The sequence below is a fragment of the Pteropus vampyrus genome, unplaced genomic scaffold (assembly GCF_000151845.1).
Source record: "Pteropus vampyrus isolate Shadow unplaced genomic scaffold, Pvam_2.0 Scaffold589, whole genome shotgun sequence".
Lineage (NCBI taxonomy): Eukaryota > Metazoa > Chordata > Mammalia > Chiroptera > Pteropodidae > Pteropus > Pteropus vampyrus.
Window position 1 is genome coordinate 90,373 of NW_011889370.1, and position 14,881 is coordinate 105,253.

Below are 14,881 nucleotides of genomic sequence, written 5' to 3' on the forward strand. Positions count from 1 at the left end.
AAACTGACCTCTCTAAGCACAGGCTGTGGTGTCTGGCTTGCTTGGGTTTTGCTAACTAGCTGTGTAATCTTGGCCAAGTTTTCAAACTCGTCAAATCTCACTTCGTATGTAAGATGGCATGACATCTCTCAGGATCGTTCTGAGATTTAAATGCAGACATGTCCTTGAAAGTGCTTAACTTAGTGCCTATGCTGAGCACGCAGGACGAGCTCAACAAAGTTGCCATTGGTGCCCCTTTTTCATAATTTTTAATGTGAATATTCAGAGCTAATAAATTTATCAAAGATACTTCATCCATAGCCCTTCTTTGCACCTAGGATTTCTTCAGTTTTAACCATTAGCTTTAATTCACCCCTTAAATATCAGCCTCTTTGAGTACCTTGAATTTCAAATGCGTTTAGCCAAGGGATCTCAAAATTGGAACATCGCCCCTAAAAGCTGATTTTAATCTGTGCGAATGAACGGTCCTGGGGCTTTGTTTGTTTCTTTGGGTCCCTTTCCCGAGCACCCCGCTCTGTGACCTCTGGTGCCAAGGGGGTCTTTGCAGCTTCGCCGGCAGCCTTGGGGGGTGTGTTCTCACGCTGCGGGAGGCTGAGGTGGTGTCCTCCGTGTGCCCTCAGGACAAGGTTGGCTGCTTCCCCCGGACCTGTGCTTTTTCTTCTGAGCTCTCATCTGTGTGTGTGTGTGTGTGTGTGTGTGCGCGCGCGCGCGCATTATCTGTTACCTATTAGACTTTAAGGTCTGTTTGAACAGGGACTGTTGTTCTTGTCACTAGGTCCTCTGCACCTGGGGATGCTTAGCGCATATTACCTGTTCACCAGATATTATTAAATGATAATCTAGTAGGACACAAGATAAACCCACAAATTTAAAATTTCAGCTGCATCGACCCAACTTGGTAAATCAATTTGTCGATGCAAGTTTAAACTGTTTCAGTTGCGGATAGTTCCGCCGTCTCTTACCGAGTGGCTTTTAGGCCAGGTCCTGGAGGCTAGGCAGGTATTACATGGCCCCTGCCCTCCTGCCCATGCAGCCCGGGGAGCGGGCGGGGGCGAGGGGGGGTTGCACGGATCCTTGAACACGTGGCCGTGATGTAAACACGGCAAGTGTTAGGATGATGCTTCCAGGGGAGCACCCTGTGCACTCGGAGGCTGGACCAGGGTTTGTAGTCTGTGAACACCGGCTGCAAGTTGAAACATAATCGAGATGACTATGTAAAGTTACAAGTTGAAACATAATTGAGATTATTCTTTACATAGTCACTTGTGTACACTTCATAGGAAGTGCCTACCTTCAAATAGGCACTAAACGAACTCTTGAATGGCTTTAGTTTTGAATGGCTTTTGCCTGGGCCTCATTTTTCTTTCCTTCATTAGATGCACCGGGGCTTAAGCGAGTAGGTTTTGCGTTTGGCTCTGCCCTAGACCAGGCCATGTACTTCCATTATCTGGGCATAGAGGCCTCAGCTGTGAAAGGGGGTGTGGGCGAGCGGATGCGGGAGGCCTCTCTGCGTTCTGACTTGGCGACTCATCGTTTCAACCCGCCGTCCTTGGGAGTAGAGCAAGAACCTGGCGGTGATTGTTCACCTGCATTTCCTGGGACGTCACAGCCCGATGTGGGGAAAAGGTCGTCTTCAGCGAGCCAGGTGGTCTGTTTGGCGCTCGGCTGTGAGGAGCTCGCGGCCAGGCTATCTTCCTCGGCGTTCGTGGAAGCGGTTGAGGTCGCAGCGTCGGTGGAGTCGGTTGGAAGGGGGCGGAGGACTTTCGCAGGTGGCGTCGAATGCATTTGAGCCGAACTCACTAAACCTTGTCTGTGAATAGATTTCAGGGACCCCGGCTTATGCAGGGGGATCGTAACGCTCTCCGGCCTGCGCTGCGGGATGTGCACGCACCAGCGTTGCAGTCTGGCCGTGGACGCTCGGTGCTTGGCTGTGCGGTAGCTTGGGAGGACTCGGGCCTTCTGAGAGGGTGACATGTGGTCTCGTGTGTCTGTGGTTCGCTCTCTCAGAGAACCCGGGACCCCTTGGAGGGAGCGGTACCGCGTGAGCCACGATGCCGGGGTGGCCGGGGAGGCCAGCCACCTGGTGTCGCCGGCTCTCGGCTGGGGGACGGCGGGAGGAGCTCGGCTCTCGGCCTGATTTTCCGTGGCTGTTATTAATGGTAATAACGGTTGCTCACGTTTGTGGTTCGCTTCGTAGTTCACAGAGACGTTTGAATTGCTCTAGCTCGTTTCATCCTCCCAGCAGTTCTGTGAAAAAGGCAGGTCAGTTCTCCTGTGCTCTGGTTTTGGGTGATTTTGCTGTGGCTCGCAGAAGTTAGCCCCTTGACCGGGGTTGGGGACCGAGCTGGCAGCTGGGATGGGCTCTCGGGCTCCCAGTGTCCCTGTGCTCACACCCTGCTCTGGACTCTCTTGATGACACGTCCCTGTTAGTCCGCTATAAACCCCGGCGGGGACTCGGAGTTTCTGCTCTTTTCAGAGCCTTTGGATGTCCTGTCTTGTCACCTTTCCCCTAGACACACAGGCGCCTCACGTGTGGGGCCTTCCCCCTGCGCCGAGTGCGTGCCCACCCTTCCGGATACGCTCCCCAAGGGGATCCCCGCCTGTGCCTGCCTCGCACCCCCGGCTTGGACCCCCGGGAGGGGGTTCAGTAAACGTTGCCGACCTGGACATCGCTGTCATTCTGGAAGTGCTGTGCGCGCCAGGTTCTTTGCTGTTTTAATTCATGCTGTTTTAATTCACGCCAGCGAGGGCCACAGCTGAAATTGGCGATCGCAGTTAGCATACTGTTTTAAAACTGCGATCGTGTACCCTCTTCCCTCTCCCAGTGCGAGCTTTTCGAGGGTTCAGCCATGCGGCATCCTCTGCGTTGCCACCACAGTAAACGGGAAACTTGCCCGAATGAGAGCAAGGCCAGCAGAGGTGTTAAACTGGAAAACAGCTCCGCTCTCTTTAGCGACTGCTGAAGAATGAGAAGAATAGCAAGACTTGCGGTTTCAGAGCATTCTTTACTCTCCTCCCCGTGGAAATCGTGTTTTAAAAGACGTTTTTAATACCAAACAGATACCATTCTATTCAGTGAATTATTCTGTGTTACGTTTTGTCTTTCCAAGAGTTAATCGTGCTATGCTAAATTAATATAAATTGCGTCAAAAGCAAAAACGTCTGAGTTCTTTCTCTCTCGTTACTCTATTGGCGCTAAGAGCTTAATGACCCAGCGAGGAACGGGCGGCACAGGTCCCGCGTAGAGTAGATTGCAGCACTAGATACTCCGTTTGTGGTCAAGCATGAAACCAAAGGCCTCAGAAACTGTTGCATCTCTCTCAGCCCGTGCACAATTCGCAAAGGGCTTTCAGGAGCTAGAGTTTTACCTATGATCACTTTCTAATTTAAGTGAGAGCCATACGATAACCACCAAAGGAGTATTTACTTAAGACATTTGCAAAAGAAATCTTTTTAGAAAAATTGACCCAATTCTCAGCTGGGGTTTAATTGCAGCTCAGAAAAGCAGCTGTATGCCCAGAGGGCTTTGGGGTTTCACTTTGTGACAGATGAATTAAATTCGTCATTGTAGGAACCCGTTATCCTTTGTGGCTTTATGAGCCCTTTCTCCTGAATGGAGTAGACTTTTCTATAAAAGTCACACTTCCTTTTTGAGAAGTGTTACAGTAATTTTATAGGATGATCTGCTCGTGTAACTCTAAGGGTGACCTGCCAGGAACCAGACACGCTGCTTTCGGCGCAGAGAGCAGGGTCTGGTTTCTGTCTTCGCAGCCCGAGGGGAGAGAAGCACCCTCAAAGCGGAGAGAGGTGCACATCTGCGTGGTGGTCGTCGTTTCAAGCCCTAAGCTGTCATTTCTTTCAGCTTTTAGGAGCTGACCGGGTGTGTGCGCATTAGAGCGTGGAGGGAGTGATGGCGTTAGCTACCGGCCACCCGTTCGCGTCTGCTTTCTCCCTGCTGACCACCTCTCTGACCCCGCATAAGTCACACGGGGTCACCGAGTGGCCTTCCTTCTCTTTCATGCTCTCCTCGAGGGTTTCTGCAAGAATCGGCTAGAAAATATATGTAAACATGCTTTGAGCTTTGGAAAATTTCAAGCCTGCATGGATTTTTGAAACATAAGTAATTTGAAACAACTTTAACATACACATTTACTGGCTGTTTGGCGCTGTTTTACTGCTTCCCGAGTGCAGGGTTTAAAGCCGTGGTTACCTACGAATACCACTGGACCAAAGTTTACTAGATTTGCTCAGAAAGAGATAGGACTTCTCGTTTCGTGACCAGCCCCCAATGGCAGCCTGGGCACGGAGTCCCCTGTGAGCTTCCATGGTGGAGGTTTTACACGTGCTGTCACACCTCCTGCTGGGAGGATTAAGCCTGTCCCGTGTGACTCCAGTGGGAGCGTGCTCCGCAGCTGCAGCCTGGTTTCCTCTGGGTGTCACCTGTAGGAGGGGGCAGTAGCACCCTTACGTTGCAGGACTGTTGGGAGGGTTACAGGACACGCGACAGACGAGGAAAGTCACTCGACTGGGACAGAGGAAAGCGTCAGGAAGTAGTGTTTATCGGAGGACAAAGCCTGGGCTGTCCTGCGCAGCGTCGGCCCCCTCTGCCCCTCGTGCGCGGCAGGAAACCGAGTTGGGGGGCGGGATCCATGTGACAGCCCCCGTCTGCTCTTGTCGATTTGGCCCGTCGTCATCTGCTGTCATCACAGCAGCAGCAGTTGAAGGGACAGCTTGCCTCGATTTGCATATTTGGGCGTTTGTGCTATTTATACATAATTAGAAAAGGCAGAGAAGCCTGTTTATGGCAAGCTGGCCAACTCAGCACAACATGGGCCAATCTGTTAGCTCACTTTACACGAGCATGGGCACAGAGCCCTCAAACAAACAAACACGTTTGCCTGTATTTAAGTTTCTCTCAAAAAAGGCATTCAACCGTGGGCCATATGGTTGCTAGACTTTTCCCGAAACGCATGCGTTTGACTATCAGACGTCTGAAACCGGAAGCCGTCTTAAAACACTGGCCTGGTTTCTGTGTCTCCCTCGCCTTCCCGATCTGTCCGATCTGTCCGTTGATCTGTCCGTGGTGAGGGGAGAAGCATGGAGGGGGAGGGAGTGTCGCTTTACAAAGGCTCTCGATGCACTTCCTCTGTCAGCTTCCCAGCGTCCCCTCCCTGTTTCCATTCGCAAGGTCAGCATCTCCGCGGGTGGCCGGGACGGCCTTTCTTCCCTCTTCCTGCTCTTTGTCTCTTGAGCATTGATTTCCCACTCTTCAAATAATTTGGGGTTTGTCCGTCTTCACCTATAAAAACGCGGGCTCTCCGCAGGCCAAGGCCGTCGTCTCTCGTGTCCGCTGTTACAGCACCGGTGCCCGGCGCACGGGTTAATACATGCTTAGTGAATGAACGGGCTTCAAAAAACTGATTTTCCTTCCTTTTGACGCTTCATAAAAAATGCTTTGGAAAAAGCCGTATGAACAGGGAATGTAGGATTGTAAGGAGCTGAGGTTACTCAAGCTGCCACCGGATGGCTCATCATCCCGGATACCCTGGGACAGGCACAGTATGTTAGTGCGAAAGTATAGATAACTCCTTCAGGAAATGAGCCAGGTGTCGCGGCTTTCCGCCTAGGCGTGTGATGTTGCCAGGTGTGTTTACAAGAAAAATCACAGGCTTTTACATCCCTGGTCCAGACATAAAGTGATTTGCCCCAGGTCACCTAGAGAGAGATGGACCAGGGTAGGGTCTATACCTGTCTTTCTAGGGCCTTTGAACCACCCACCACGCTGCCCGTGTTACTGCCTCTGAGTGTGTCACAGCGAGAGAGAAAAGGCACTCGGGCGTCACTGGCACCGAGCAAAGACCCCGCGGTTTAAAATAATGTTCACGAGTCTTGTATCAGAGAAAGTGGTGATTTTCCACAATGCCTTTCATTTTCTCGTAAATTTCATGAAACAAATGACAATAGACGGAGTTCGGGGAACGGCAACTTCAGGACAAACGTTACCGCAGAGAAGTAGCACCTCTCTCTTCCCAGTCTAGACGCGGGCGCTGACTCCGTCTGCGGCACAGCTCGGAGCCCATCGGGCCCCCCTGGGGGGGCCGGTCGTTACCCGGAGGTTTAGGGCAGCAGGCGCAGCTCCCCTCTAATGACATCTCATTAATTTTAAATCCGAGTGCCAGGAGAAGCAGATGGCGACGTGTGGTCATCGATAGCTTTTGCTTCCGTGCATTACCGAATTTGAGCTTGGCCAGTCCCACAGAGAACCGACCGTTGTCTGTCTCCTCCCCAGCTGTGCCCTTTTCCATATTGGTTCCAGAAGGGTCGCTCTGTCGCAGTCAGGAGTAAAGACCGACGGCCGATTGTTTGAAACCGTGGAATTCTATTTCCACGGCCGCAATGTCTGAAACAGAGCCATCAGAAGGTTACCTTCTCTGCTGTATTTCAAATCTAGGTGTTACTTGTGGATTTGCCGTGTAATCGTGTGGAACGTGACACGATTATGTTCTCCATGTAGTGGGCTTCAGACCGCATTCAGCACCGATTTCCTCTTGCTACTCAGAAAATACTTTGCGTGCCAAGTGTCAGTACTGACTCCTGGGCTAGCAGCGGGGCGGTGGGGCTGGGAAGGAACGGGTGACCGCGTGCGAAGCTGGGTTTGGGCGAGCACAGGAATGGCGGGAGGTGTGGACTTGGCCAAGACCCCGCCGCTGGTTCACGGTCGCCTGTGAACCGGTCCATTCCTTGACCCGTTTCCCTGAACCGTGGTCGTGCTTGCTCAGGTCCCTACGTGAAGCTGTTCTGCCGGGCGTTCGTTTCGGCCGCTGCCAGGTGGCAGTGCTCCGGAGCGGAGGTGTGGCATGTCGTTGCATTTCTCAGGTTCTCAATTGTTCAGTTTTTAAAGTTGTGCTTACAGTTTCTTGTTGGTTGCAAGATATCCTTTCAGAAGCACTTTCGATCCGGCATCTTTCCACTTATTTATTTTTAAAGGCTCCTGAGAGTAAGTGGGGCGGGGGCGGGGGGACAGCCTCCGAGGACAGCCCCGGCGCGCAGCCGCTGCCTGCTTCGTGGGCAGAGATGAAGTCATTGTCCCCTGGGAGGCGCCCCCTCCCCAGCTCACCCGTTTCTGTTGGTTTCCTGACACCTGCGCATTCTGGCTTCGTCTGGGTCTCCTCGTTCATCTCAACGTACAGTTTCAGGCCGGGAGAGAGCGTGGCCGTTGCGGCGCAGAGACACTCGTGCATTTGCCAAGTAAGCGTGAACGGGGGCGCGGACACGGCGTGTGACTCGACAGAGCCGTGTAGGGGCACGGGGAATGGGAGCTGGACAGAGAACGGAAGGAAGGCCTGGGGGAGCGATCTGGACTCTTGGACGTGGTGGGTTTGAGGACGTGGGTTTATTTCAGACGGTTGGTCATGGTGGTGGGAAGGATTACTTAGCTTACCCCGTGGCCTCCGGATGCTTGTCCTGGGCAGCAGGTTAACGTCTTTAGCTGGAAAACTAAACGTGTGTGTATACATATTAAAAAACCTCTTTTAACTGTGGGTTGTCCAGTGTTTTGGGCATTACAAGAAAATTTTCTCTGTAGTAATGGGGACTTTTGGGTTAACTCTGAAAAGTAATACTTTTCAGAAAGACACACATTTTCGTATGCAAGTGGTAAAGTAAAAGGATAGTTTTCTGCTTTATTGAAGCATAGCCTGTTTTATTAGATGAAATGCACATGGCTAATGTTGACGAGAAGACGTTGGTCTGTGCCTATGAGTTTTGGGTCCATGACTAAGCTCTATAACCTTCCCGAGAGTTAGTTTTCTCATCTGTGAAATGATCATATCTACCGTGCAGATTATATTGTTATTTCAAAAAAATTCATGACTTGTTTGGAAGAGCAGCTCTCGTCAGGTTTATTGCTGTCTCATGAAATATTTAAGGGAGACTAGATTTGGTTTCTCTGGGGAGTAATAGCTACAGTTTATCGAGCATCGATGTAAGATTCTGTTAGGAAATTGCATATTATCCTATTAAGTTGTTATTCCTACCGGTGACCCTTGAACAACGCGGGGGTCAGGGGCGCAGACTCCCTGTGCAGTCGATAATCCAGGTATAGCTTTTGACTTCCCCAAAACTTCACTACTCATAGCCTGTGTTAACCAGAAGCCGTACCGATAACTTAAACAGTTAATTAACACATATTTGGTATGTTACGTGTACAATATACTGAATTCTTAAAATAAAGGAAGCTAGAGAAAAAATGTTGTTAAAGTCATAAAGAAGAAAAACATTTAAATTATTATTATTTTTTAATCTGTGTGTGAGTGGGCCTGCGTAGTTCAAATCCTTATTGTTCAAAGGTCAGCTGTACTCTTTAAGGTAGAGATTATCCTTAAAAACTTTTTTACAGATAATAATTATACTGATGGTAATAGTCAAAATTTATTGAGGACTTCTGTACTTAAGTGCTTCGCACAAGGACATTTAGGAAAAGGAAAAAACTGTTGACAAGACTTTACTCGTTCTCATTCTATAGAGAGAGGGGTAATAGTGTCCCATTGTGCCGAAGGCCACACGTAGAGCGTGGCCGAGCCACATGTCAGCCCAGCTCGGTCACTGTGCCCAGACAGTCCAGTATCACGTTTTATCGCAGCCCGAACCTCGTAACCCTATGAGCAGAGCAGCTCCCAGCCGTGAAAAGCTCTTGCGAGACCAGCCGCTCCTTTAATTGGCTTTCATTAAGGCATTGACATATGTCCCCCACCCCTTGGTGCCCACTGCCTTCCCTCATCCACACATGACGGGGCGGGCCCCATCTGCCAGGGGCATCCCTGGAGGGGAGCCATCAGCCCCCTGCCCCTCGGTAGTGAGGAGCTCACTCTTTTACAGAGACATTGACAAGTGGACAGATGCAGGACCGAAGAACAGGCAAGGGGCATTCGACCTCCAGCGAGCTGGTGTGGGGAGGCTTTGCGGAGCAGGTGGCAGTTGGTTGTCCCTGGAGAAATCTGAGCTGGTCGAGAAGACAAGTGCTTAGGGCAAGTGGATTTCAGAAAGCACGAGCCAAAGCCCCAGGCAGGAACACAGGAGCACCCTGAAAAGGGATCGGAGCTGGATCGGCCGCACGGAAGTGCGAGAGGTGGGGCGCAAGGTGGGCTCACGAGGGCCCGGGACAGACCCACTGGACAGGCTTGAAACTGGCTTCACGGGGTGCTTGCGAGCCCTCGCGTGTTTACGAGCCAGGGAAATGGAGCCTTTTTTTTTTTGCATTTACTTTCTTTTTTAAAATCGTAGTAACATACAATTTATCATTTTAACCATTTTTTAGTGTCCAGTTCAGTAGATTAAGTACATTCACATTGTTATGCATTCATCACCACTATCCAGCTCCAGAACGCTTTTCATTTTCCGAGTCCGAAACTCTGTCCCCATTATACACTAACCCCCATGACCCCCGGCGACCATCATTCTACTTCCTGTCTCTATGAATTTACTTAGGCTAGGAAGCGGAATCATATAGTGTTTGTTCTTTTGTGACCGAATTGTCTCACTGAGCGTAATGGCCTCCAGGTCCATTCACACCGTAGCTTGTATCAGAATTTCCTTCTGTTTTTGAGGTTGCATAACGGTCTGCCATGTGGATAAATCACAGTTTACCCGTTCACCCGTCGGTGGACACTTGGCCTGCTCCCCCACCGTTTGGCTCATGCGAACGCAGAGCCATTCTTAAACGCAGAGGACCCCAGAGTTGAAGGTAGGGATTTGGAGCTGGGAACTGTGACATCGAGTTGTTGGCAAGATGCTTTTTCATAGCACCTATTTCAACATCTGGTCATTTATTTACTTGCATGCTGTTTGTCTCTCTAACTGGAATGTAAGCGATCGTGTTTGTTTTGCTTATCATTGTACACCTCACGCTTAGGTACCCAAACATCTGTGCAATGAGGGTCCCTTTAGTAAATATTTAAAGGAGCTCACGGTGACTGGAGCCCGAGTTCACGTGTTCCTCCCCATCTCCTGTTGCGAGCAGTCTGCAGGCTCCTGCCTGGGCACGCCGCTTCCTGCTGTGGGCCCCCTGTACCTCGGTTTATCCTAATCCTGCTGCCGCTGATCCTTAAAAGTGGGCTTGCTCATCAGCGCCGCTTTTTCCGAAGCCCTTCTGCAGCTCTCCCTTTCACGAAATGATGGTTCCGTGCGCCCGGATGTGCATCCTGGTGTCAGGGGCTTGCTTGCCTTTAGAGTTCAGGTGTCTTGTACGTGGTCGGTGTTTAACAACTTGCTACTGAATTAAATCGGACATGTGAATGGAATGAAAATACTGTGTTCTCAGCGTTATGTTTAAAACTTTGGTTAGCAACCAGCGTGGCTGTTAGCGAGAATCTTCTCCCGCCAGTCTAGGAATCAAGCTTCGGAAATCGGAGTCTGGCCCGCGGTGGCGTCCGTGGCGTGCACCGGGACGGTCCGTGGAAACTCCTGCGGTTCTGGGTTTCGTCTTTTGCCTCCTACAAAGCGAGGGCCGGGGTTTTCTGCCGGGGTCCGCATCACCGTCACGTGTGAATCTGACTTTGAAGAATTATGGTGACTTCCCAAAAGAATGTGTTCTGTGGATTTTTACACCAATTCCTTTGGGGACTCCTCGCTGGCTCTGTACACCCAGAAAGGAGAGTCACATAACCCAGAATAGACGTGTGCACATAGCCTTTTATGTTTTTTAATTTTTTCCCTTGACTTCTTTTTAACTAATTTCATTTTTCAGTTACAGTTGACATTCAGTATTATTTTATGTTAGTTTCCGGGGCACAGCATAGTGGCGAGACATTTATGAAACTTACGAAGTGATCCCCGGGGTGCCCGCCTGGCACCACGCGTGGCTGTCACACTGCCATCGACTGTGTTCCCTCCGCCGTCACATCCCCGTGACTCTTCGTAACCACCACGGGCAGAGGTGGAGGGATTCAGGCGTACGTACCCTTTCAGGTGTGCAGACTTCCCTTCGGGATATCGACACACCTTTTAAAGCTTCAGCTTTCAGAGTCAGTGCGGAAACTGAGCCGTGGTGGTCACGGATCCTGTTCAGACATCGGAGAGTGACACGTAGGCCCTACTTCCTCTTCTCAGATTCAGGTTAAAGCGGCACGGAGGGACCGTCCCTGGAGTTGGAGGCTATTATTCGCCGCCCTCTTCCTGGCTGTCCGCACGGCAGCCTCGCTGGGCTCAGCACCGTGGCCGTCCCCATGTTCCAGGTGCGAGCGCCGGGAACGGGGGGCACAGAAGTTCAGAGGCGTGTCCTCGGCCCTCCGGCCACTCAGGAGGTGGTCCTCCGGGGTCTTTAGGAGTCTTGGACGGGGTCCGGTGAGGGAGCCTCCCGGCCGAGCTTTCTCGGGTTGCCCTCCCGGCCGCCGTGTGTAGAGTCTGGGGAAGCATTTGGACGCGTCTGCATGGGGCGTCCCAGCTGCGACCCTATAAGGGAAAATATGCAAGTGCCTGGCTCGAGTGTCGGCTGTCTGCTTCGGTGCCACACGAGTCCCTGAGCGCGCCGCCGAGGGTTCCCACGCGGTGTCTCGCAGGCTCCGCGGGAGGCCGCCGGGTGCTGATGGGCCTGTTTGGGAGGAGGAACCCGCCAGAATCCGCTCTTTGCTGCTTTGGACGTGTGCGTTCTGAGACCGTCACAGGAGACGTGGTTCCCGTGCGAGCGCGGCCCACGGTGTTTTTCTCTGCAGCTTTTTTTCAAAACAAATCTCAGGGATTTTGCCTGTTAGGAGATCTGGAGACAAACAAGTGAATGAATTCACCAGAATTCACCAGACGCGTGTGGAGGGTGTTGTGTTCTAGCTCCCACGTCGGGCACTGTGCTAGGCCCTCAGGTGCAGAGAGAAGCCACACGGGGACTGCGTGCAGACACGTTAACGCGTAGTAGGACGTCGTGCGAGAGCAGTGACTGAAGGGAGGCCAGAGGTGGCGACGACCGTGCTGAGTCGTGAAGGGTGGAGGGGTGTGGCAGGGCAGAGGTGTGTGGGTGCGGGGCAGGGCAGGACAGGGACGCTCAGGGTGAGGGCGCACGCGCAGACGGCCGCAGCAGTGCCCCGGCCCAAGGCGCCCTGGCGAGTGTGGGAAACGGCCGTGCTCAGAGGAGCCAGAGCGTGAACCCGAGGCAGAGCGTGAGCCCGAGGCAGAGCGTGAGCCCGAGGCAGAGCGTGAACCCGAGGCAGAGCGTGAACCCGAGGCAGAGCGTGAGCCCGAGGCAGGCCGCGGGGAAGAGGCGAACCTGGAAAAGAGGCAGGAGCTAGTTGAGAATCCGATACAAGGTCAGGGGAAGTCAGTGAGAAGGACGTAGGAGACAGGGGCGGCCTTCTGAAGGGCGGTTGGTCTTGGAGCCAGCCATGTTTCCCAACCCGTTTCTCATCTGGACCCTCGAATGCGTCACAGTGGTCCTCGGTGAGGGACACGAGATGGGGTTTTATGAAAGCAGTTCCCCGGTGGCCCGGCCCTTGGGGACAGCTTGGAGCGGGCGTCGCGCAGGCAGGCGGCAGAGGCGCGCCTCCCCGGGGTCGCGGGACGAGCCGTGTGGGTGGCGCGCGGGGCAGAGAGGGTGTGTGACGCACCCGTCAGGCCCGCTCCGGGAGCGCGAGCGTTTGTTCACCGCAGTCCGCGACCGGCCCTTTGTTTTCACCTCCGACTGCGAGACATAGAACAGCTTTTCCCACAGCACGGTTATAAAAGTTCACCTGTTTCTTCGAGAACTTGGTTTCGTTTTTTATATTTTGATTCCCCAGCGCCTTTAGTTTTTTCCCTAGTGTAAGAGATAAGTTTTCAATGTTATCTCTTTTTTCCCCAGTTGCTGGTAAGTTGTCCTAACTCCAATTATTTATTAAGTCTACCTTTTCCGCTGGGTTCGAGACACCGCTTTGCCAGATGCCGGGTGTACATGTCGGTAGTTAAAGGGTGGCCTGGGTTGGGGTCTTCGATCCTGGCAGGTGTTGCAGATGGTAGATTCGCAGAGTCCTGTGAACCACGGTTCCAGAATTTTTTTGCTTAGAACCTTTTGGTCTCACAATATGTGTCGAAGACCGCAAAGGGCTTTTACGTATGCGGGGAGATCTGTAGATATTTAGATGTTTATCACACTAGAATTTGAAACAGACAGATTTTTAAGATGTTAATTCATTTAGGAAAAGTGACCGTGCTTCTCAAACAAGATCACTCGGGAGAGGGTGGCATTGTTTTCCGTTTCCGCAAGTGCCGCAGCGTCTGGCTTGCTGCCGGCCAGCCGGCCTCGCCCAGGTGCCCCGCGGCCGGGCTGCTCCGAGACGCCGCGCAGTGCGCGTCCGGCGAACATCTGGCCCACACAGGGGCGCGGTCGGAAGAGAGAAGCGCGTGAATGTTCTTTGCTGCTGCACCAGAACGCGACAAGCGTGGTCTCCTGAGGGGCCACCGCACGTGGCCTCTGCCGCCGCCTCAGAAAGAGCGCTCGGTTCTCTTCGTTCGAATTCTTCAGCGCGTGTTGCACGTGCGGTGATCTTTGTCCGCGTGCGAATGTGTGACGTCGCGGTACGCCGAGTCGTGCACCTCTCCCAAAAGCCGACATACTGCGTGATACGAAATCAGGAAACCCTGCTTTCCTTCTAGACGACGGGGCCGCCTCAGTCCGCGCAGGCGACACGTGCTGCCCGTTTCGTCATGGGTACCGGAAAGGTTTGTCCTCGTGGGCGGAGATTGAATAAGGGCTGTGAAGTTTAGTTCTTCACTCGTCAGAAATACTCTTAGTGAAAGTAGCATGTTTTTTTTTTTACTGTAAGTGTAGGGTGAAGATTACAGTGACCGTTGGCACCGTTTGATGTCACAGCTTTGAGCGAGATGCCAGCACTTTTGCCACCCTCGCATTTGCACCATCAGTGCAGGAAAGGGTGACAGATGTCTTCTGTCATGTAACTGGTTGGACCTTGTGGACTCTGGAGGGTCACAGCATGATGGAAACCTCGCTGACATCAGCCGCGTGGTCCCATCTTGTGGCTGTCAGAGGGGAAGGTCTGCCACACTTTTAGAAGGAAAAGATGTGCTAGGAAGCCAGGACCTGCGTCCTTCAAGTCCTCGGCATCCGGCGTCCCTTGCTGTAACTGCACAAAGTGCTCATCATCTGCCCGCGCATGGAGCCAGCCCTGCAAAAGCAGAGTTGAGTTTCCGAAACCACGTCCCAGTGGTTATTGGAAAACCCTTTGGCATTTGAAACTGCCATCTCCTTCTTGACCCTAAAATTTAATGCCATGCCGTTGACATCAAGTGATGATGTCAGGCTTTTGGGTGTTGACGCCCACTGGCCACCTGGCTTTGCAGCTTCTCCCAGCTGAGTGTCGTTGCCTCAGTAGAAGATGGTGTGGGAATCTTTCAGTCGACCGGATTCAGCAAACTTGTTTTTCATGTTGAAATACTCCATTTAGCAATCAAGCCGAAAATGAAATACTTTGAGTAAAATTTAACATTTTGCGTTTTGACGTTTGCAAGCCAGTGGGTCTCATAGTACCTTTCCTCTCTCCTTTGTTTTCAGCAATGGAAGAGTTAATAGTTGAACTTCGTCTCTTTCTTGAGCTTCTGGACCATGAATATCTAACATCAACCGTCAGAGAGAAAAAGGCAGTGATCACAGACATCCTGCTGAGGATACAGCCCGCTAAAGGTGCGTCTCATTCAAACTCCAGTCTTTCCTCTTCCAGCCTCTTTTGCCTTCGAACCATCTTGACTTCCGGCATCTTTCTGAAACATCCATTTTTTCATTAACTTACGAAGTTATTTATTCATTAAGCTGTCATCGAAGGTCTTACTGTGTGCCAGGTACTGTGTTAGTCTCCAGGTATAGAAAGATTAAGCCTTTAAGGAGCTAATGGAATAATGGGTGTGT

The 14,881-nt window shown here is 51.9% G+C and overlaps 1 protein-coding gene across 1 annotated transcript in view; it reads left to right on the forward strand.

Moving 5' to 3' along the window:
* The window catches only part of AFAP1 (actin filament associated protein 1), a 100,833-nt gene that overhangs the window by 20,292 nt on the left and 65,660 nt on the right, over nt 1–14,881 (forward strand). The window contains exon 2 of the mRNA XM_023525662.1: nt 14,531–14,659. Within this exon, the coding sequence (XP_023381430.1) occupies nt 14,531–14,659 (129 nt within the window). The remainder of the gene's footprint in view (nt 1–14,530; nt 14,660–14,881) is intronic.